The sequence below is a fragment of the Macrotis lagotis genome, chromosome 3, assembly GCF_037893015.1.
Source record: "Macrotis lagotis isolate mMagLag1 chromosome 3, bilby.v1.9.chrom.fasta, whole genome shotgun sequence".
NCBI classification, from domain to species: domain Eukaryota; kingdom Metazoa; phylum Chordata; class Mammalia; order Peramelemorphia; family Peramelidae; genus Macrotis; species Macrotis lagotis.
The window spans coordinates 4,429,421-4,451,129 of NC_133660.1; the positions used below are offsets into that span (position 1 = coordinate 4,429,421).

Genomic DNA, 21,709 nt, shown 5'->3' on the forward strand with positions numbered 1-21,709 from the left:
TCCGATCCATAAGGGTTTAGTCCAATAAAGACTCAGCTAGCAGACTTAATTGATTAGGCATACCACGGTCTCATTTTGAGCTGCCTTATAAATGATGAAAAGTAAGCAACCACCATTTGGTCAAACCAGTATTCTGACTCAAATCTATTACTAAGAAAAATAAAAATCCAATACTGGGTAGGAAATAGTGAAATGAGAAAGGAGATCTCTTTTCATTCATGTCTAATGTTAAATGAGAGATGGAAATTCCCTGTTTCACCGAGATGCAGGAAGTAGTTGCCCTTAATTATTGGCCATCGCTCAGTGATGCTGTTACCTGTTGTTCTCCATGAAGCCCCATACTAGCCCCTGCTCTGAATGCATAGGTATGATAAAACCCTGCATTGAAAATCTGCATAGCTAAGCTGTTCTTAACCTACTTAACATACTCCATGGGCCCGTGGCAAACCAGATGAGTAAGAACATCCTGCAGTCATAAGTACTGACTCAATTCTCACTCACCCAGAGAACCCTGAACCACACACTTCAGGCTGACAGAGGAGGAAGGAAAAAAGAAAGGCAGAAATAATTGAAGTTGCTTTTGCCTCAGCAGTGATGTATAATAAGCGTATGTTGATCATGTTCATTGTCTAGTTAGCATAAAAGAGAAAGCTGATGTTTCCAATGAACCTGGCACCTGACAAATACTAAAGCTAAAATGATGTTTGTTTATAAGCCATTAGAAGAAAAGAAACATAATTAGAAATCTCTTAGATTACGGCTGTGTGCCAATCAATCAGTTCTAGCTTTTTTCCAGTGTGGCCTAATTACCCCATCAAGATGTCTAAAGAGCAATCGATAGTAATTATCTGATTACTATAGATCTTCATTATGTCCAAATTATCTCCCTAGGATGTCTAAAAGAAGATGGGTTGTATTCTATGAGGTAACTGGATCCAGCAACCTCTCAAATCTGCATATTCTACAAACAGTAATGATCACTAAGGGTGATGTAATTTGCTAAGAGATATTGGAATCATTCTTGATTTTCTTGATATGGAAGGCTATTCAAAAATCTAAACATTCATAGGTCGGAATTTCAGAATCACAGTCCTGAAAACCCTGAAAAGAACCTCAGTCACGTTCTGATCTAAACCATACATGAAAGTGATCACTATACTTGACAAACGGTCATTCACCCTCTGCTTGGTGACCACTAAGGAGGGAGAATCATCTCTTCTCTAAATAATCCATTCCATTCTTGGATAGCTCTAAGGGGAACAAGGATATCTAGGTGGCACCGTAGTGCAGAGAGTTCTGGGACTGGAGGCATCTCTCTGAGTTTGCATCTGAGAAACTCACTTCACCCTGCTTGCCTCGATTTCCTGATCTGTAAAATGAGCTGGAGGGACAAATGACTCCAGTTCTTTGCCAAGAAGATCCTAAAGAATTAGAATAACTGAGCAAAAACAAAGATTACAAAGGTTTTTTTTTTTTTTTCCCCTTGACAATCAATCTAAATGTGCCTCTTTAGAATTTCCATTGGTTGTTTCTAGTTCTGCCTACAGGAACCAAACAGAACAAGCCAACCCTTCAATTAACTGGACACAACTATCTCTTCTCTCCTGTGTCTTCTTTTCTTCATGCTAAACACATACATTCCCTTCAACCAATCTTCCTATGTCATGACCTTAAAATTTTACCCCCTATCGATTGTCCTCTTCTGGATACTTTCCAGCTTTATTACTATTGTGTAAATGGATTATTATATATTTATAAATTAGAGAATCCAAAACCCAAGGTAGAGGGATAAGGATAGGGACCAAGTCTGTAAATTCTTTGATGGAAGGAATTCCCTCTATCAACTCCGATCAGAACTTTTCTATGACTCTTCTGTCATGGGAGCTCTTCTCCCTCTATATTATTTCACTTCTCGTCATCTTTAATAACTATCTCCATGTTGATGATTCACAAATCTGTCCATGCCGGCACTTCTAATCTCATATCTCCAGGTGCCGTTCAGACAATTCATACTGGATATCTACTATACAGCTTAAACTCAGGATATCCAAAGTAAAGTTCATTATCTTTCCTTCTAATGCCCCATCCCTAGCTTCTCTATATTACTCTAAAGGACAACACCTCTTCCCTGTCCCCTAGGCTTGCAACCTAGGAGTCATACTGGTTTCCTTACTACCTCTTGCATCCTATATCCAAGTTATTGCCAAGGGCTGATTTTACCATTGCAACACCTGTCAGATATTCTCCTTTCTCTCCTCTGACACTTCCCATACTCTTGTATGGGACTTCTTCATCTCATGCATGGAAGGTTGCAATAGTGTGATGGAGGATCTGCCTACTTTATGGGGTTGTTTTTGCACTCCAATCTATCCTCTATTCAACCATTAAAGTGATTTTCCTAAAGTACAGATCTGACCATATCATTCTCCATAAAAGTCAATGACTCCTATTGCCTCTAGGATCAAATACAAAATCCTCTATTTGGCATTTAAAGCCCTTTATGATCCAACTGGCACTAGCCTGTCTGTTCCATGAACAAGATATACCATCTCTTAGCTTAAGCCAGTTTTATTTGATGTTTCCCATGTCTGGAATGCTCTCCCTGTTCTGAAGTGCCACTCACCTCCTTGGCTTCCTTTAAGTCCCAGCTAAAAATCCCTTCTCCCCGAGGCCTATTCATCCTAGTGCTTTTCCTCTCATAATTATTTCCCTCTTTTTCCTGTTCATTGTTTGCATTGTATGTTTGTATTTTTTTTTTTAGGTTTTTGTAAGGCAAATGGGGTTAAGCGGCTTGCCCAAGGCCACACAGCTAGGTAATTATTAAGTGTCTGAGACCAGATTTGAACCCAGGTACTCCTGACTGCAGGGCTGGTGCTTTATCCACTGTGCCACCTAGCCGCCCAGTATGTTTGTATTTTGTCTGTCCTATTAGATTATAAGCTACTTGAGGGCAAACACTGTCTTTTGTCTCTTGTATTCTTTTCATTTAGCACAATGATTTGAGTAGGTGCTCAAAAAATGTTTACTGACAGATTAATTCCAAAGATCACTGAGAGCTTGAGTGACTTGCCTAGTCACCCAGTCAATGTGCTTCAGAGATAGAACAGGAAGGGAGGTCTTCTTGGTTCTGAAGCTGGCGCCTATGCAACTAATTTTTTGTATGAGTTTTGAACTAATGAATTAACAAGAATGTGCGAAGTATCTCTTACATATCTCTCAGAGAATGTGTATACTATCTGTTTTCCCAGATAAATGGAGAAAGGATATGTAAAAAGTAAATTTAGAGGTTTTGGAGGGGGGACACACAACTGAATGAAAGAGTTAGGACTTCTTGAAAGAGGTGATCCTTGAGGGTGAGCTTGGAAGAGAGCTAAGATTTCATCCAAGGGATGAAGAATGAGAGAATTCTAGGCATGGAGAATGATTTTGACAAAAGTATATACGCTGCATATGGAACATCATGTACAAGAAGAGTCAATTGGTCAATTTGGATGGAATGCAGTTTGCATAATACAAAATATGGAATAAGCCTAGAAGCATACCTTGGAAGCAAGGTTATGAATGTTTTAAAATGTTAAAAAAAAGATGCTTGTATCATTCTACAGGAAATGAATAGATATTGAAGTTTCCTGAGCAGAGGAGTACCAGGGTCCAACCTGTGCTTTAGGAAAGTCCATCTGACAATTATATGGCAGATTAGAAGAGAGAAAATGATCACTGAGAAATCAACTGAGGGGCTCCTATGCAATGATGAGGAATTGAAAAGGATGATTCTAGTATAGATGGAGAGAAGGAAGAAATGTGTGAGATATTATGAAAATAGACTTGAGAAGGTATAGAAAGTGATTGGAATGGGAAAAATGAAGAATCAAGGGTGATTCCCTGACTGCAAACCCAGGTGATTCAAGGTGCTTGCAGTAGGAATAGGGAAGTTGCAGTGGGGTGGGGGGGTGAGTTTAGGAAGAAAGCTAATGTTTTTTTGATTTCAGCATGCTAATATATTGAGTCTACATTATTGATGGTATACTCAAAAAAAGGATTGTGGGAATAGAGATAAGAAGCCTAGCCTCTTGAAACAAATAACTAGTGAGTTTTGCAAGAAATAAAATATGCATAGCTAGATAGTAGAAAGCCCTGGGTTCAGATCTTTGACACCTACTACCCTGTATGACTTAAGTAAGTCACTTAAGTATTGGGGTCTTTTAGTCTCTTCATCAATAAAATCAAAGGTTTGAACCATCAATTTTAAGGTCCCTTCTTGATCTAAATCTATAATCCCATGAAATAAGAGAACGGAAAGAAATAGTAATTCCCTTGAAATCACTTTTGCCTCTGATTTTATGTTAAAATAGTTTATATGACAAATACATAAAGACATGGAAAACAACATTGACATGGAAAGTGGAATGTAACCAAATCATGCTTTCAAAAAGAAACATAGCTTTCTTTTTAATGAGGTTATCTTTACTACCTATACAATTACCCTCCCCTTTGGATCTCCTTAGCTTTCTGTTAAGCATTTCAAATAGCTTGTCTGCTCCCAAGATTGAACTTTCCTCTCTTACAGGAGGTAGGGATTTTTTTCTAGCTTCTAGAGTGTTGTCCCTACCTCTCCAACTCTGCCCAAGGAGAGATTCTTCTCTTAAGAACCTGCTGCAATACAATCAGGTCTCTAACCTATCTCTTCTATGACAGCAAAGATGTGTAAGAAGAGAAGAAACCAGTAGTCCACAATGTAAAAAGCAGACTATTTGCAGTCAGGACCTTTATATTGGACAGAGATCAGAGCAAGCCTGTGAGATCTGTTTCATTCACAGCAGGTGATAGATGCCTCCTGAGTTAGCCACCACAGTGAAAGTTGAATGTGTGCATGTTGGCTTGGGGAGACATAGCAGACTGAAAAACCTAATAGATAGAAACAAGAAATTCAACTGCTGGAAAAAGCAGGTTTTATAGTAACCAGCTCATCAAAGGGATAGCGGAAGCCACAACTTATATTATTTAGAGCATTAACAAACTTGATCACTTTTCAGGGCTGTACATTTGAAGGGATGTGTTATAATTTGTGAGCATAACTCTCTCTTAGGATCATTGGGGATAAATACTTTCTATGTTATTAAGGTCTGATAGCATAGGAAATAAGAAGAAAAACAGCAACTCATATCTATTGAGTGTCTACTACGTGACTAGCACTTACTGTAGAAGGTCCTGGGTATGCAAAGCTAAAAACCAGACAAACAAATGAGCAAAAATCAATTTCCTGACCTTGGGGAGAGATGAGAATGAAGGGCATTATAATTATCAGGGACAATCTGTGCAGGAGATGGCATGTCAAATTGCTAAAACAGAAGTGTGTGATGTATACTATGTGGCTCAAAAACGTGGGTTAATTTAGATTTTGATTGGCTTTAAATACTTTGCCAAGGAGTTTGTACTTGATTTTACATGTGTTAAGAGATCCATGGGAACTTCTTGAGCAAGAGAATAAAATGTGAATACTGTTTTGACTGCTTTAAAGGAGAGTTGATTTGGAAAAGAAAGAGACTAGAAGTATAGAGATGAATTAGAAGGCTATATATAGATAGTGGTATGAACTAGCCATGTGAATGGTAAGGAGAGAAATTTGAGATGTTGTGGAGGAGAATAGATACTACCTGGACACTGTTGGATATGAAGAAGATGGAGTTTGAAGAAGGAAAAAAGGTGGTTAGAGAAGTGGACTTAAAGTCAGAAAGATCTGAGTTTAAATCCATCTTCAGACACTTACTAGCTGTGTGATGCTCAGCAAGTCACTTAACCTTTGCTTGTCTCTATTTTCTTATCTGTAAAATTGCAATAATAATAGCAACTACATTCTAGGATTGCTGTGAAAATCAAATACGAAGCGATATTTGTAAAGAATTTTGTAAACCTCGAAAAATTATTATTTTTATTATTACTGTTATTATTATAATTACCAGGATCAGCATAATAATTCAACCCCTAGTATTTTTCTAAGCTGAGGATTTACATTTACTAATTTTTAGCTAATGCGGTAGGCAACTTTTTTAAAATCAACCATTTTCAAAAGGGTTAAACTGAGAACCTATAGCAAATAGAGCTGTGTGCCAAATACTTTGGATACGTATTTGCAAATAAATACAGCACTTGTCCGAGAGATGCTAGTGGGCTGATGGCATTCAGGGCTTCTGAAGTCCTTTAATTCTCCCTGCTTGACAAATTACTTCTTTCTAAATGCTGCTGTCTTCCTTCTCTGAGGCAATCAACCTCTTAGATCTTCACGTGCAATGGTTCTGATTGTAGATTATCTTCTACCAAAAGATAAACTAAACCTTCTTTTAGTTATGTGTTAGCAAAGGCAATGCTGGAAGGAGCTGCAAGTTAGTGCTATGAATTCCACTCTTCACTCTTCCTAGCCTCTCCTCAATCAGACAACTCTGAGCTACCGCCATGTCCAGATAGCTTCAGACAGTATTGGGGGAGCAGCATCTTGTGATGGGACAATCACGACTAGAAGCTCCAGAAGGATGAAAGAAAGCCATGCCTAAGTAGATGGAATACCACCCAACTAGCCACTTCTTTTTTGCTCCAAACACCTCTACCCCTTCTTCTGGATATGGAATAGACTTATTAGGGTTCATTGTAGCTAAAATGATATAGCATTTATCTGAATATGGAAACCAACCAGTAGAGATAACTTTCCTTACCTTCTAGAACCTACGCAGACTACCTCATGTAGACTTGCATATATGGAAAGGCTTCTTATCAGTAAGTTGGTCAATAGGTGGTGGAATCATTTGGTTATAGCAACCCATAAAAAAAAGACAAATAAAAGATGACCCTCACTGCTCTGAAACTCATTGGACTAGGACAAAATGGGGCAGAGGATGCTAGGAGCGACCCTTTCACCTAGAAACTGAAGGTTAACATGCGCTAACAAAAGAAGCTAAAAAAGAAAAAAGATTATATTTGTATAGGGATTTAAGGTTTACAAAGCACCTTCCTGTCATAAATTTCTGATGAATATAGTACAAATATTACTATCACTTCCAACTTACAGAGGAGGAAAAAGGGACAGAGAGGCAAAATGCTTTAGGCCATAGAGCTGGCAAGTATCTAAGAGTGGTTTTTAACCCAGTTCTCTCAAGGTCAAATCTGGTGCTCTTTCCATTAAGTCATGCTATCAAGACAGTCTGAGTCCTTTGTATAATATCAGAAGACCTTATATTTGTTCAGGGCAGTATTTTTATTTGGTTTTATTACATCTCCTTTCAGAGGTTACGGACTATCCCCTATTTCTGTTCATTCTTGAATCTTGCCCTTTCTTTGGGGATATAGTATGGAATGAGAAACTCAAGTCTTTAGTACTGCGACTGTCACAGCAATGACTATATACACTTTCCACAAGCAGAGGCCAAAGAAAAAAGCATCTGTTTGCTCCTTTTCTCTGCCAGTTTTGTAGATACTGCTGTCTTCTGCAGCCACGCCGCTATTGCTATCCTTTTTTCCCCCCATGTGCTGTCTGTCTCCCTGGCCTCCAGGCCTTCAAGCTGCATGGCCTGGCACTCTGTCCCTCCTCCCCCCACCCCATCAGTCTGCTTTCAGTCCACCTGCCTGTCTTCTGACTTTTGGCATAGGCCTTTGCCAGGAAAACCTCTTTCATTATGCATGCTGGGTACTTCTCTCTCCTCCTGCGTGAGTCTGTCCCACTTTTTTCCTAATAAGTCCAAGGCTCCACTCTTGTGACCATTTGCAAATATTTTCCACTCAACTCACTTTGTTTCTAGGGCTCGGTCTGCCACTCCCACAGCTGCTGCAGCCCGCCACCACATTATATTGCTCTGAACCACCTCTTTTCCTATTCACACGGACAGGAAAGTCTGTGTCACTTTCTAATGGAAATGCCAAAAGATGATGCTTGGGGAAACAGCCATGCCACATGTCTGCTCCTCAGCTTACTCCAGAGGAAAATGAATATTTTGTACTTCATGTTAGGAAGCTCGATTTTTCTACCCACCCCCCTCAATTCATTGAGGTTACTAATATTCCTTTTAACCTTTCAGGGTCCACATTTAAAAATTTCTACTTTGTCTTTTAAGTAAGTCAATAAGCCTCCTACGTTCCAGACACTGTGGCAGGTGCTAGGGAGGCAAAGAAAGGTAAAGGACACCCATGTCTTCAAGGAGTTCACAATCCAAATGGGGAGAAAAACATGCAAAGAACTATGTACAAACAAGATCAAGATTGGAACAGTTAGAGAGAATCGAAAGAGGGATCAGGGGATCAGGAAAGGCCAGATGTTAAGCCTGGACTTCAGAGTTCCTCCCCGTCCTCTGCTCTTATTCTTGCATTCAATCATTTCAATTCAATAAACTGAAGTATTATACAGTGGAAATTTCACTGAATTTGCACTGTGGAGACATGGGTTTGAATCCTAGCTGAGCAAAGAGAATCATTTAACTTTACCTTTAACTTTTCCTCCTTTCCTATGAAAATGGGACCATAATATGTATTCTGCATCCCTCAAAGGGATATTACAAAAATCAATCAGGATATATCTATTAAGTACCTACTTTAAAAACACTACAGAGATGACTGCTATTATTTGTATGATTAATCATTAATGTTTATTAATTAAATGAATGCAAATGCTATTATTATTTACTCATCTTGTTCAAAAGAATTTTTATAGAAATGATCTGGTACAGCACCAGCCCTAAAGTCAGGAGTACCTAGTTCAAATCTGGTCTCAGACACTTAATGATTACCTAGCTGTGTGACCTTGAGCAAGTCACTTTACCCTATTGCCTTAAACTAAAAAAAGTTTTAAAGCACTATAAGAAATGATCTGGGACAAGTCACTATTTTGCTGGTATTCTGTTATAATTTACATTGAGCAGTATACATAGATCGATTGAGAAAATACTGCATTTGATAGTTGAAAAATTGGGATATAAACTTATCTACTGTAGCTTCAGATGTTTTTGACAGTCTAGCAACAGATAGGGTGATAGGGGAAATCTACTTTATGCTACTCTCACATTTGATTTTGATTTTCTGAATTGATTGCTATAATTTAAAATTTTTTCCATTCCCCCTTTTATGAATATAATGATTATTTGGTTTAGTGACATCTATCAGAAATGTTAATTTTCCACTTTTAATTAGTTAATGTGATGTTGGTGGTTGGGGGCAATGCTAGCATTTATTTTTTGAATAGTTTATATTATGCAGATGGGCTGTTAGTCCCTGAAGGATAGTGAGTTTATGATGTAATCTTAATCTCTAATCATGCAAATAAGAATGTAAGGTTTTTGCAATTTTCAGTGATATGTTTGAATATTTTCTACATTTTACTAGCATAATCTGCATTGAATACTATGTTTGGGTTTCTTATTAATAATCCCTCTTTAATTTCTAGTGATGATGACCGGGTCCTATATTGCCATCATTTCAACTTTGTTGACATTACAGTGACTGAATTCATGTGGATGTCAACAGTGGAGAAACTTTGGATTCTATTCTTACATCTTAGCTTCATCTGGAAGTAAACTAGTTTCAGTTATGTTTTGGTTGAATTCTGTTGTAAACATTGACTATTTGACGAACTGATTTTTAATTATTCTGAAAGGAACTTTTGACTAATTGATGATGGACTCCAAAATATTTATTTATTCTTTCCCTCTTTTTTCTTAATCTTTCTTTAGCTACTTATATTAAGCCCTAGATAACTACTACGACTGCTACTAATGATGTCATTCATTTCCTACCATCTGTACTCCTTGATCTAGATCTCCACCATCATACTCCTACAAAATTTTTCACTAGTAAACTCATCATCCTGTGAGGCTGTATCAGCTTTTGTACTCATGCCTCTTTTAGCAACCTCATAATTTTTATATCCCTCTGACTGGAAGACTGAAGGGAAAAACAATGGTGTCTTCCAAAATTTCCATTTCAAGGCACCCCCCCAGATTATCCAGATCTTCTCTCCCACCAGTTGCACTCCTTGGACCTGGACTCCACCATGCTTTGGCCAGATACATTCTTACTAGCTTCTCTTCTCCATCCTCTTTTCAACTTCCTTTTATATTTTTTCACTCATTAGATTATAAACTCCTTGAGTACAGGGACTGTTTTTCCTTTCTTTTTATTTATAGTCCCAGTGCAAGAAGTTAAAAGGCACTTAGAGTCAATGTTTATGGACTGACTGCTGCTATTGTTATTAAGGGCAGAACATTATGCCAGGGCCAAGGAGAGATAAAAAGATAAACAGTACCTAGTCACAGACCTCTTAGAAGTCTCAATGAATCAAATCCTAAATGTAAGGTAGGATGGTTAATCAGCCTCATAAGGAGAAAATAGAACTTGTAGGATTTGATGGTTACCCACCAAAATAAAGATAGAATGAACATACAAATGATGTGATTGTAATCACTTAGGGGAGGGAAAAGAGAAAGGCTTGAGTTTAGGATTGCCAAACCCACTCTTTTAAATTGGTTGTGTCCTCTTAATTTAAGTAAAGTAATCCCTCCAAGATGTTTTTGATGGTTATCCTACCTGTCTGCCATGCTGTTTGAACATCTCAAATTTAGATACTTTCCTTTGAATTCTAGGACCACCATTTAGAGCTGATGGAGATTCCAGGAGTTATTTATTCCAACTTCCTTTTTTAAATAGTTAAAGAAGCTAAGGTCTAGAAAGGCTAAGGATTGGAATCCAAAACCAGGTCTCTCTCCACCACATCACAAGGAGTCACTGTCTACAAGATATATAAAATACTACAGGTAACATGGAAGTGTCTTATTCAGGGAGAAGAACCCTTTTCCATCTTGTTAACCAGGAAGGGTGGGGATGAGTTAGAAGACTGATCAGTTTAAAGGTATTTAGGAGGAGAGGCATGCTAATGGGGGAGAGAGGCTCTTTTCATGCTGGGAAAGCTCATTAATGCTGAGTAGCCAAGGATAAGAAGGTAAAAGGGCACTGAAAATGAAGGGGGATATTGAGGGGAGTTAAGCAAAGCCCCTTTCCTTCCTTTAAAATTTTGTGCATGACTGCTTCAGAATAGGTTCCTTGCAGATGAACAGTTACTCAAATGTAAACATTGGCTCATCTTTCCATTCTGACTGCTCCATTTCTCTCACCTCTTACCATGTGATTTGCATGTTCTACACAGGCCCATTATTGCAAGTAGCATCTAGGCATATGGAACTGCTGTTAATTCAAGTAAAACAATTTATCTTCCACCCCTTCCCTCCTCCCCTCAGTAAATAAATACAACCAGATTGTCTCGCCACCTTGTATTGTGTTTGTATCATATGAGTATTTCTTACAAACTTGAACAATATCTATTGGGTACATTGGCAGTTTCTTTCAACAAGTAGTCCTATGGAGACCTAGAACCTTACGGTTTAATATAAACTTGTCCATGTTGAAGAGGAGTCTATTATAAATGATATTCTGAGTAGTGGGGCAAAAGACACATTACCACTTAGGCATTTCCCTGGATACTCTTCAACTTCTCCAAATAAAATTGCTCTTGTCAGAGTTAGACTGTACTGCCAATTTGCCAAGTATTTACTTATTAAAATACTTCAAGTATTTACTTATTCATTTATTTCCACTGGGTTCTGAGTCTCTGAAAATAAAGATAGGATGAACATACAAATGATGTGATTGTAATCACTAGAGGAGGGAAAAGAGAATGGCTTGAGTTGAAGACTACCAAACCTAACCTTTTAAGTAGGTTGTGAACTCTTGATTTAAGTAAAGGAATCCTATGATTCTCAGCATGTTTACCACATCTGCCGAACTGGACTCTCATGGTCATTAAAGTAGACATCCACATACAAAACCCCTCAAAAAATCCTCCAGAAAGGTGTTTCAAGAAGGCAGGCATTTCAACCTGGTCTATCATGTACTCTGGCAGGCATAATAAGTATTCTAATTCAACATCAATACCCCCAAAATTGCCGAAGGCAGCTTTGAAATTTCAGGTGATTTATTTATTTATTTTTTTGCTTTATCAGCTAATGTGATTAGAAGAAAATACTATAAAAGCTTTCTTGACCTAAAGAGGGAAATGGAGAGATGAGGGAGAATGTCACTAGAGTTCAAGTTTGATTGATGCTCAAACCTCTCATTAATTTTTGTTGCCTTTCAAACCACATAATCATTATTTTAAAAAAATGATAATGATGATCCTTAATACACTCAATTCTAAAAAAAATTATAAAGCTTTTGTTATCAGTTTCCAGTAAATGTATAAATATGACACTTGAGAGTGAGCTTTCCGTTAATCTTTATCCTCTTTCTTAGTCCAATGCTTCTCTGAATTTCTGATAAATGTATAAATCACTCCTAATCCTCCAAAAAGAAATATAATCAACTTTAACATCCTAGGAGATGTTCTACTGAGCAGCATTTGAGATGATGAAGAAAATGAAATTTGTTGACCAGAGAAGGTCAATGTGCCACAGAGCATACATGCCTACAGGTTTCAGAGATAGTTTCTGGATGAAGCAGAGTACATCCTTCTTTTATATTCGCAGCACAAATGAAACCCTTAAAATATAGGCAGTGCAGCTCATCAGTTACTTTGAATTTGAATTCTGCCTGGAGAATAGGATAGATCTTTATAGGAGCCATGGAACCTTAGAGCGAATCCTTTAATAATGCAGAGTACCTTCACTACACAATTGATAGGGAATATGTATCATAATTTAGATGTATTCTAAACATGTTAAATGTTCACATAAGATAGTTCAATGAAAGGGCACTATGACTCTCCAATATATTTTTTTAAAACCTAATTTTGATTATTTCATTTTAATTTGTAGAAGATAAATGCAAATTGCCAGTACCCAGAAAGGCAGATGAACAGGTTTAATAAAGAAAAATAAGAGGAAGCAGTGAAAACAACCCAAGCTGTTTCTATCATGATCAACGGTTTACAAAGAGACATTTATAGATTCTCTGCCTCTGGGGAGCTGGCACTTAGCATTAAAAATACATGAATAACAAATGAGACTTCCTTACACCTTATGGCCATAATAATGCAAAAATACCAAGATTCTTGTTATGCTACAGGTAAATACGGTAACCAATACTCTGGAGAAACAATTAGCCTAATGTTTCGGAAGAACAATCAGAGCAATTTAATTTATTCTACAAAATAGCAGTCTGTTGTTAGGTACTTTCTCTCTTTACCCCACTCCTCCCATGAAAAAAATTAGAAAGTAAATTAGAATCAAAAGGGCACAGGAGAAAAATACATACATTATAGGTGTGTATTTATGTATAATGTACAGGTATTGATACACATACACATACTTACATAGACATATATAAATACACACACACAAACATATATATATGTATATATATATATATATATATATATATATATATAAAGAGACAGAGGGAGAAAGGGGGGACAGGAAGAGTCGAGAGAGAGAGAGAGAGAGAGAGAGAGAGAGAGAGAGAGAGAGAGAGAGAGAGAGAGAGAGAAGGACACAATTATACCAATCTTAGTTAAGGGAAAGACATAGCTGAAATAAATGTGGAAGAAAATTTACCATCATCAGCGAATAACAGACATTTTTTCCACTGTCTTCCACATATTTTTGGAAATTCAAGGAACATAAAAAAGAACCCACTTGGAAAATTGAGAATAAAGACAAACAGGTTTTCTGACCACTCTGTCCATGCATATCTAATATGGAACAATGTGGACCATCTAATAATTGGATTTTAATTTAAAGCACATATAACTCCATCACTTCTTCTTCCCTTCACCCTTTAGGAAAAAAACAATAAAGTTAAGGAAACTGACACAAAAATAATGTTGTTGACAACATATACAATAATTGATACCCATAGTCCTTCACCTTTCTACTTAGAGGGAAGTATATCCCAACATCAGTTCCTCTGAAACCACAAGTAGAATATCAAATATAACCTGAATTCTAGTCAGTCAATCAAATATTTTGGGATGTATATGACTTTATTTTCTATTATTTATATTCTTGGGGGGTTATGCATTCAGTAGTTTTACGGCTAAGTCGGTTAAGTAGCTTTAGTCACTTATTTCCAAATCACAATCCAGAATGACTGACCCAGCTTGGTATCCTGCTTCCTCATGGGAATAAACCTTCCAATATTGACCATTTTTGTCACTTTTTGTATTTGTCAATTTTAATGGATAAAAAGCAAAAACCCAACTCAGAGTAATTTACCTTGTTATTGTTAGTGATTTTGAGTTTTACTTTATGACATTCATTGTATTTGTTTTTTGAAATATTTAATTTTTAGACAGCATTCAGATTAGATACAAATACATATTCCTACAAGCACAGCAACAAATCGGAACTTCTTATTGCCTTCCATTCCAGTTCCCTTACCTGTTCCCAATCTAGCCTTCAGTCTTCCCTCCTGCTCATAATTTCTCTACTACAGATAGACCAGACCATTCTTGCTATTTTTATTTTCATGTCTGGACTCACACTGTCTTCCCTGTCCTCATGTTAGGAATATACTCTCATCAACTTCTTTTTAAATTTTATTTTAATTCAATTCATATTCAGAAACATTTACTAATTGTCTACTCTGTGCAAGATGAACGTAACAGCATGACTTTGCGGTTAGAGAGCCAGCCGTGGAGTCTAAAAGACCCAGATCTAAGTCCTTCCTTTACCCCAAACTGGGTTTTTGATCCTTTACAAATCAATTAAACTTTGAGTTTCCAAGGCAACCCTCTAGCATTATATATTGTAGAGTAAATGCCAATATGCATTTAACTGAGAATTTCTTATACAAATTATCAGTTAATTAATAATTATTCAAAATAAAATTCAATATATTATGTTAGTTAAGGGATACAAAAATGAAAAAAAGAATTTCTAGTCTATCCCTTCTAGAAGTCTACAATTTAGTAGGAAAATGTCAAATTCCACAAGTATAACAGCATATCGGTTCGTCATCCAACCTAGCCTATATCCTGAGTTTCAGTAGCATATTACTTGTTGGACATTTCTAAATGGATTTTTTAAAGGAACATCACACTCAAACATGCCCAAAATATAATTCATCATTTTCTTTGACCCTAAAAACCCTCCCTTCCATCTAATTTATTTTTTTCTGTTACATGCAGCACTACCCTTCCAGTCACCCAGATTCCCAATCTTGGTAATATCCTAGGTTTTTTTTTTTATTATTTCACTTATCAACTTTTATAATGATACTAACTGGAACTTATTAGTTCTTTAGATTTTTCAAAATGTTTTACATTTATGAACTAATTAGATTCTGAAAACAACCTGGGAGGTATTATTATTATTTATTATTATCATTACCATCTCACAAATGAAGAAACTGGGGCATAGAGAAGGTAGTGACTTGTACAAGATCATATAGCTAGGTAGCATACAAATCAGGATTTGAAATAAGGTCCACTACTCTACGTCACCTAGATATCTCTATATCCAATCTGTTGCCATATCTTATCAGTTTTATCTCTCTGATATCTCTCATATCCATCCTTTTCTCTCTATCATATGAAAGTCAATCTAGCTCAGGCTTAAGTTAGATCATTTTTTGTCTACACAAATAGCAGAATTGACTATGTCTCCTGTCATCCAATCTTCCTCCCTTCCTCTGCAATGCTACAATATGAATATTCCTAAAGCAGAAATATGGCCACGTCATCCACTTGCTTAACAAACATTAGTGTCTCTTTATTATCTTTTTATAAAATACGAATTTGCTTTTTGACATTTAAATCTCTTCAGAATCTGGCTCCAGCCTACTTTTCTTGACTGATTTCATAAGTCTCGTCAGACTAGATGTTTCAGCCAAATTGACCTATCTAATGTTCCTGTGCTCACGACATTCCATCTCCTATCTGGGTTTTTCCATGACATGTATAATGGAATACATTGCTGCCTTCCTTTACTTGATAAAAAGCTCAGCAACTATGCAGCTTCTTCACCAGACCTAACCAGATTCACCAAGTTGTTTGTGTCCCCTGTGGTTTTCTTTATCTCTGTATATTTTGAATATATACATATATATATATATATATATATATATATATATATATATATATGTATGTATTACTCTTTCCCCCATGCCTGGAATCCTCTCTTTCCTTGCAGAGATGACACCTGTGTTAAACCATGAAGGAAGATAAGAATTTCATTTAAAAGAGGAAAGGGGGAGCAGCTGGATGGTAGCGTACATAGAGCACAGGCCCTGGAGTCAGGAAGACCCAAGTTAAATTGACACTTATTAGCTTTGTGACCCTGGACAAGTCACTTCAACCTGATTGTCTCACAAACTAAATCAAAGCAAAAACAAAAAAAAAGAGGAAAGGAAGGAGTGGATTGCAGGCATGGAGAATGGCCTGAGAAAATTTAGAAACATATTGAACTTGAAAATTAGTTTATATAATTGGATGAATGGGAGAAATATGAAATAAGATATGTTGTTGCCAGATTGTGCAACATCTTAAAGATTAGGAACTTATATTTTATCTTATAATTAATAGGGAGCCATGGAAGCTTTTTGAGCAGGAGAGTAACATAGTCAGATTTTTTTCATTTGGCTGATCATGTTGGCAGCCAGTTGAAGTATGCACTGACAGGGAAGATGCTTGAAGAAGGAGGTCAGAAGACCAGTGAAGATATTGTTAAAAGTGAAAGGGGATGAGGGTTTGAATTAAGAATGGTAGCAACATGAGAAGAGCAGGAGAATGAGAGCATTTTGTGACATGTGTAACAATTGTTAGAAATGGTTAAATGTGAGAGATAAAAGGGTTGAGGAAGAGTCCAGAGACCTGGGCATATGGAGACCAAATGGCCACATTAGGCAAGTCAATGAAGCTACCTGTTTAGAAGTGGAATAATATCTCTAACATTTACCTCCCAGAGATATCATTAGGAGAAAGTGAGGTTACCCACATAAAACATCATGAAAACTGATAACATTATTGAAATGCCAAGTATTACTACTATGAACAGGAATAAGGAAGGAGGAGAAAGGTCATGTGGAAAGGAGATTGCAGTTTTGGACAGACTGAGGTTGAGATGCTGCTAGAATGTGCTCAAAATTGTCCAATAGTCCAGACATATGGGACTGGAGTATCTCAGGGAAGAGACTAGAACTGAAATAGAGAAGAGAAGGCTGGATTCTTGGAAGCAAATGATATCACTAAGTGAGAGGAAAAACACAGAGGGTTGGGAATAACATTTTGTTAACTGCATTGAGCTGAATTGGCACCCACATTTAGGGTGCAGGAGGCAAGTATTGAGTTAGCAAAGAATATTCAGACAGATAGAAGATGAAGCAGGGGGAAACCAGGGAGGAGAGGGTAATCAGGAAGAGGGGATCCAGAGGGCTAAAGGATGCAGAAAGTTTATAAATGAATAAAACAAAGAAAAAGTTGACTTCATGACTAATTTAAGAGCTTACTCTAAAAGGAAGCCTTCCCTGACTCACTCTCTTCCTCAGTGCAAATCTCTCTTTAGGTTTCTCATAGTGTCTCACCTTGTAGCAAATAGGACAGATCTGGCACTGGGTGCATGTTGGAATTACAATGACACACAAATGCGAGTTCCTATTTGCAGGAAGCCTACATTGTAATGGGAGTACTTACTTCATTTTTATAAGAATTAGTTTCTCTCCTAGTTAAATTACTCTCTCTTCTATGTAAATTACTTTCTCTCCTATATCGTAATTATTTGTGAACATTTATTTCATCCTTGTGTTTTGCAGTAGTAGTTGTCTTGGTATCTCTGATATCTATCACATCACCTGCTAAATAAATATGTTTGAATTAGAGTAGGCTGGATTGGGAAAACAAAAACCAAACACACTCGAGATCACTATTGAATTGATGAGTTACTTACCTTAAGTGCATCCTGTGTGTCATCTAGACAGTAAACTCGGATGCTGTATTCCAAAGATGAGCAACACAGTGGCCCGAAGATGGCGAGTTTGAGGCGCTTTGCGGCTGCTTTGGTGGTGGACTGCCCAACCAAGGCATATGTGCTCAGGGTCTCTGTGAGGATGTGGCAAGCTTCTAGGTCCAGCTGAATGTAGCATGGGGTGGTGAAATTTTCCTCTCCAACCACTACCACATCCTGAAAAAGAATAAGAAAGCAGACCCAGCTGAGGAGAATCCTGCAAACTCGTGGTGTGGTAAAAACCAGAGCAGTTAGAAAGTCGATATTCTAGTTTACCTTTGGTTAGGGGAAATCGGAGAAAAACTGCAATACACGTTAGATACTTGGACCTGAGCTTGTTTTGCTGGAAACATAAATATAAAATGAGAACATCCTGGCCCCCCAGGAGTGGAGGGTAAAAAACATATATAGATGAGTAGTGTCCAGAAAACTGATTTCCAGACAGATTACAAAGTACTTGAGCTAGGTCTGCCAAGGTTCCTGTTGGATGACTGGATGAAGTACAAAATACGACCTGAGGCAGCTTAGATATAAAGAGGTTGGAGAGTTTCACTTACCCACCAAATAGCTCAACATAGACCATGACACATAAACAGTATGAATTTCTATGTATGTATGTATTTGTATATATATATATATATATATATATATATATTTGTGCATGTATATATAATATAAAACTAAAAATTTGAAAAATAGCAAACTAATTATTTCCACCCTGATTAATTTTAGACCCAATCTTCCAGATACTGAGTAATGCTAAATGTTTCTTATTTTTTTCATAAGAAATACTATTACTATATAGTATTTCAATGAGTTTATTATATTTTTGCAAGACCTAGGATTTTGAAAAATAGCAGATATTGTCAAATACTTTATTTTCTACAATTTGATTTCCTGTATAGGATCACACACACACACACACACACACACACACACACACACACACACACAGTATCCCAAACTCCATACTATCCTTCCCCCAAAATTCTGCCATTAGGACCAAAGAGAAAATAGTATATGTCAAAACTGAATGCTTTTAAACCACCTTTCCATATGCTCAGAGGGATAAAGGTTCTCAATTAATTCCCCATCTGACATTTCAGACACTGCACGTGATAGAAGGTCTTTCAAATTACCTGGAGAAAATATGGAAATAAATGGGTGAGATGTATTGTAAAAGCAGCTGGGAGCAGGACCAGGCTCTGCAAATTCAAGTTTAATCTCAGCTGCCTTAAGCTGCATAGCAGATGATCTGTTTGAGGCTTGGAGGCTAAGAACTGGGATCCATTAGGTGAATTTTTTGCTTTTTTTTTTGTTTTTTTTTTTTTGCAAGCAGGTTCAAGTTTCATGACTGGAGAGAGGCACAGAAGAAACAGTTACCTCAGGTGGCTATCTACTGATTGGGCCATGAACATTTGTGTGGCTTTTGGCAAGGCTATATGCTGATGGCAATAGGACCATCTGTTGAGGAGCTGTTCCAAAAGAGAGAGGAATTTGTTTATTTATTTATTTCTTCATTTAGATATTTATTATTTATATCACATACATTTCTAGAAAAGATTTGAAATTTCTTAGTAGGTATCACAGAGCTTGGTATATTTCTTGTTTCTATTTTCTTTTCCGCCAGTTATTTGAACTCTGAATTGTATCCTATATAATGCAGCCGTATTCTACATAGTTATCCTATAGCACAGCCAAACTGGATTACAAGCTTTTCCTTGTTTTCCACCTCTGAAGTGTATGAGCGAACCCACAATGTGGTGCATAATGTACAATTATTTCCGCCTCCCACCATCTTTTTTTATTCAGACTATACTCGGTCTTTCTCTCTGTATGACTCATTTCCTTTCAACATGCCTCTATCCAGTCATGTCGGGGTTCTCCCAGATGGAATGTGGCTATAGAATCAATAGTCTAAGGGTCTTAAGGGGTAACTCTTGTGTGGGGATAATCATTCCTTCTAATACTGTAGTTCATCAGTTCCTACTGATATATTTTCCATTAACAAATCAGCCACCAACACAAATTAGCATTAACCAAACATTTACTGAAAATGGAAAACAAATTATACTATTTATATAACATTCCATCTATAAACTTGGACCCAACTTTCCCACTAATGCACATAGAGTCCATGGGGAGTATGGGAACACTAGGTCAGGGTAATAAACCACAGATATAATGAATACATTTATCAAGAGCAACTCACAACTCAAACTCTAGAATTTGTTACCCGTCTTCTGTTTCAGCAGCTGTCAACAGAAGCTCCTTGGTAAGCCCGGCTTCCGTGTCAACCAATGCTTCCATTCTTAACCTGAGCTATCTACCTCTGTGCTAAACTGATCCCTCACCAGTCAGAGCATCTCACTGGTTAAGCCAATGTGCTAAACTACTCAAATACCTTTCTTCCAGGCTGTTTCATTGCTTATCTACACTTGCTACTCAGCAGCAACTGTAGTATCCATTTCTTCTGGCTTTAGGTTTAAGTTAAAATAATGCTTTCATTTAAAATAACGTGATGTTCTTATAGAAAAAGGCAGCAACCTTTTTTCTTGATATTGAGGGAAAAAAATTCTACTTTTTAGCAAGATTTTTCTTCTTTTCTACCTCTCAGCAAAAATTGGTAACTACAGAGAAATCTCTTTTATTTGCTCTTGTCTTCTTTTCTATTCTCAGTAACACGTGGCAGAAAAGAGCAAAGTATATTTTCTCCAATTTTTGTTAGCCAATTATATCAATAGCACGAATGCCTGCCCTGTGGCGTATGCAAATTAGCCACCGTTGTCTGAGAATACTCAACACCGGCAAACTTTCAAATATCCCAGCTATGATTTTCCTAGAACAATGGAGTAGACACGTCCCAGACAGGTTTAAGTGTCAGCAAACTACACCTGTAGTTCTGGTGGATTTTACTCCTTCATCTCTTCCATTGAGATCCCAATATCCTTTTAAGGCTCAGATCAGTAACTATCTCCTCCAGGAAGACTATTCTCTCTCTCCCACACAAAATTCTCTGTCATTTCTTAAATTATCTTGCAATTATGTGCCTACTGCATTCCTTTAGTAGAAACCAATGTCCTTGAGGTTAGAGAGCATTCTAATTATCCTTGCATTTTTACAGAGAACAGACATTGTAGGCATTTACAAATTATTGAACACCATTAACAAAGCAATGCATGATTCATATATAAGGGTATATATTTAATAAAAGTAAAAAATATTAGGAGGTAGGACCAAGAGCATGAATGACTGATCATCACACTCTTTATTTATATAGTTCCTGCATTTGAAGTCTCCAGGAAAGGAAAGAGGATGGAAAGAATGAAATTTCTATTCTTCCTAGCTTCTCCTAGCCAAAAGAATGTTTAGAAAGGAATGATATAATTTCAAGAACTTAATCAGAGGAGTCAAACATCAGGATGCTAGAATGTGTATTCGACATGAAGTCTAGAAGTCACCAAAGTCAAATTTGCAATAAGGAAAATGTGGACCTCTTTTTTGCTGTTAGCTTCTCACTCTTTTGCTCTTCTTCCCTGTAGTCAATCCAGGAAGAGGGACCAGGAAGAGTTTACCTGAGAAACTGTTCTTTGTTCCTAGTCATTCTAGAATGGGAAATGCTTCAAATGGTGTTCTGCCTTGACCTGAGGCTCAGTAAATTCCAATCAAAGGATCACAAAACTGAGGATGAAAAGATCTCAGAAACCACCTTGTCCAACGTGCCATTATCCTCTCATTCTATCAGA

The 21,709-nt window shown here is 37.1% G+C and overlaps 1 protein-coding gene across 1 annotated transcript in view; it reads right to left on the reverse strand.

Annotated features, from left to right (window-relative positions):
• The window catches only part of UNC5C (unc-5 netrin receptor C), a 435,583-nt gene that overhangs the window by 22,229 nt on the left and 391,645 nt on the right, over window positions 1–21,709 (reverse strand). The window contains exon 13 of the mRNA XM_074228072.1: window positions 17,907–18,140. Within this exon, the coding sequence (XP_074084173.1) occupies window positions 17,907–18,140 (234 nt within the window). The remainder of the gene's footprint in view (window positions 1–17,906; window positions 18,141–21,709) is intronic.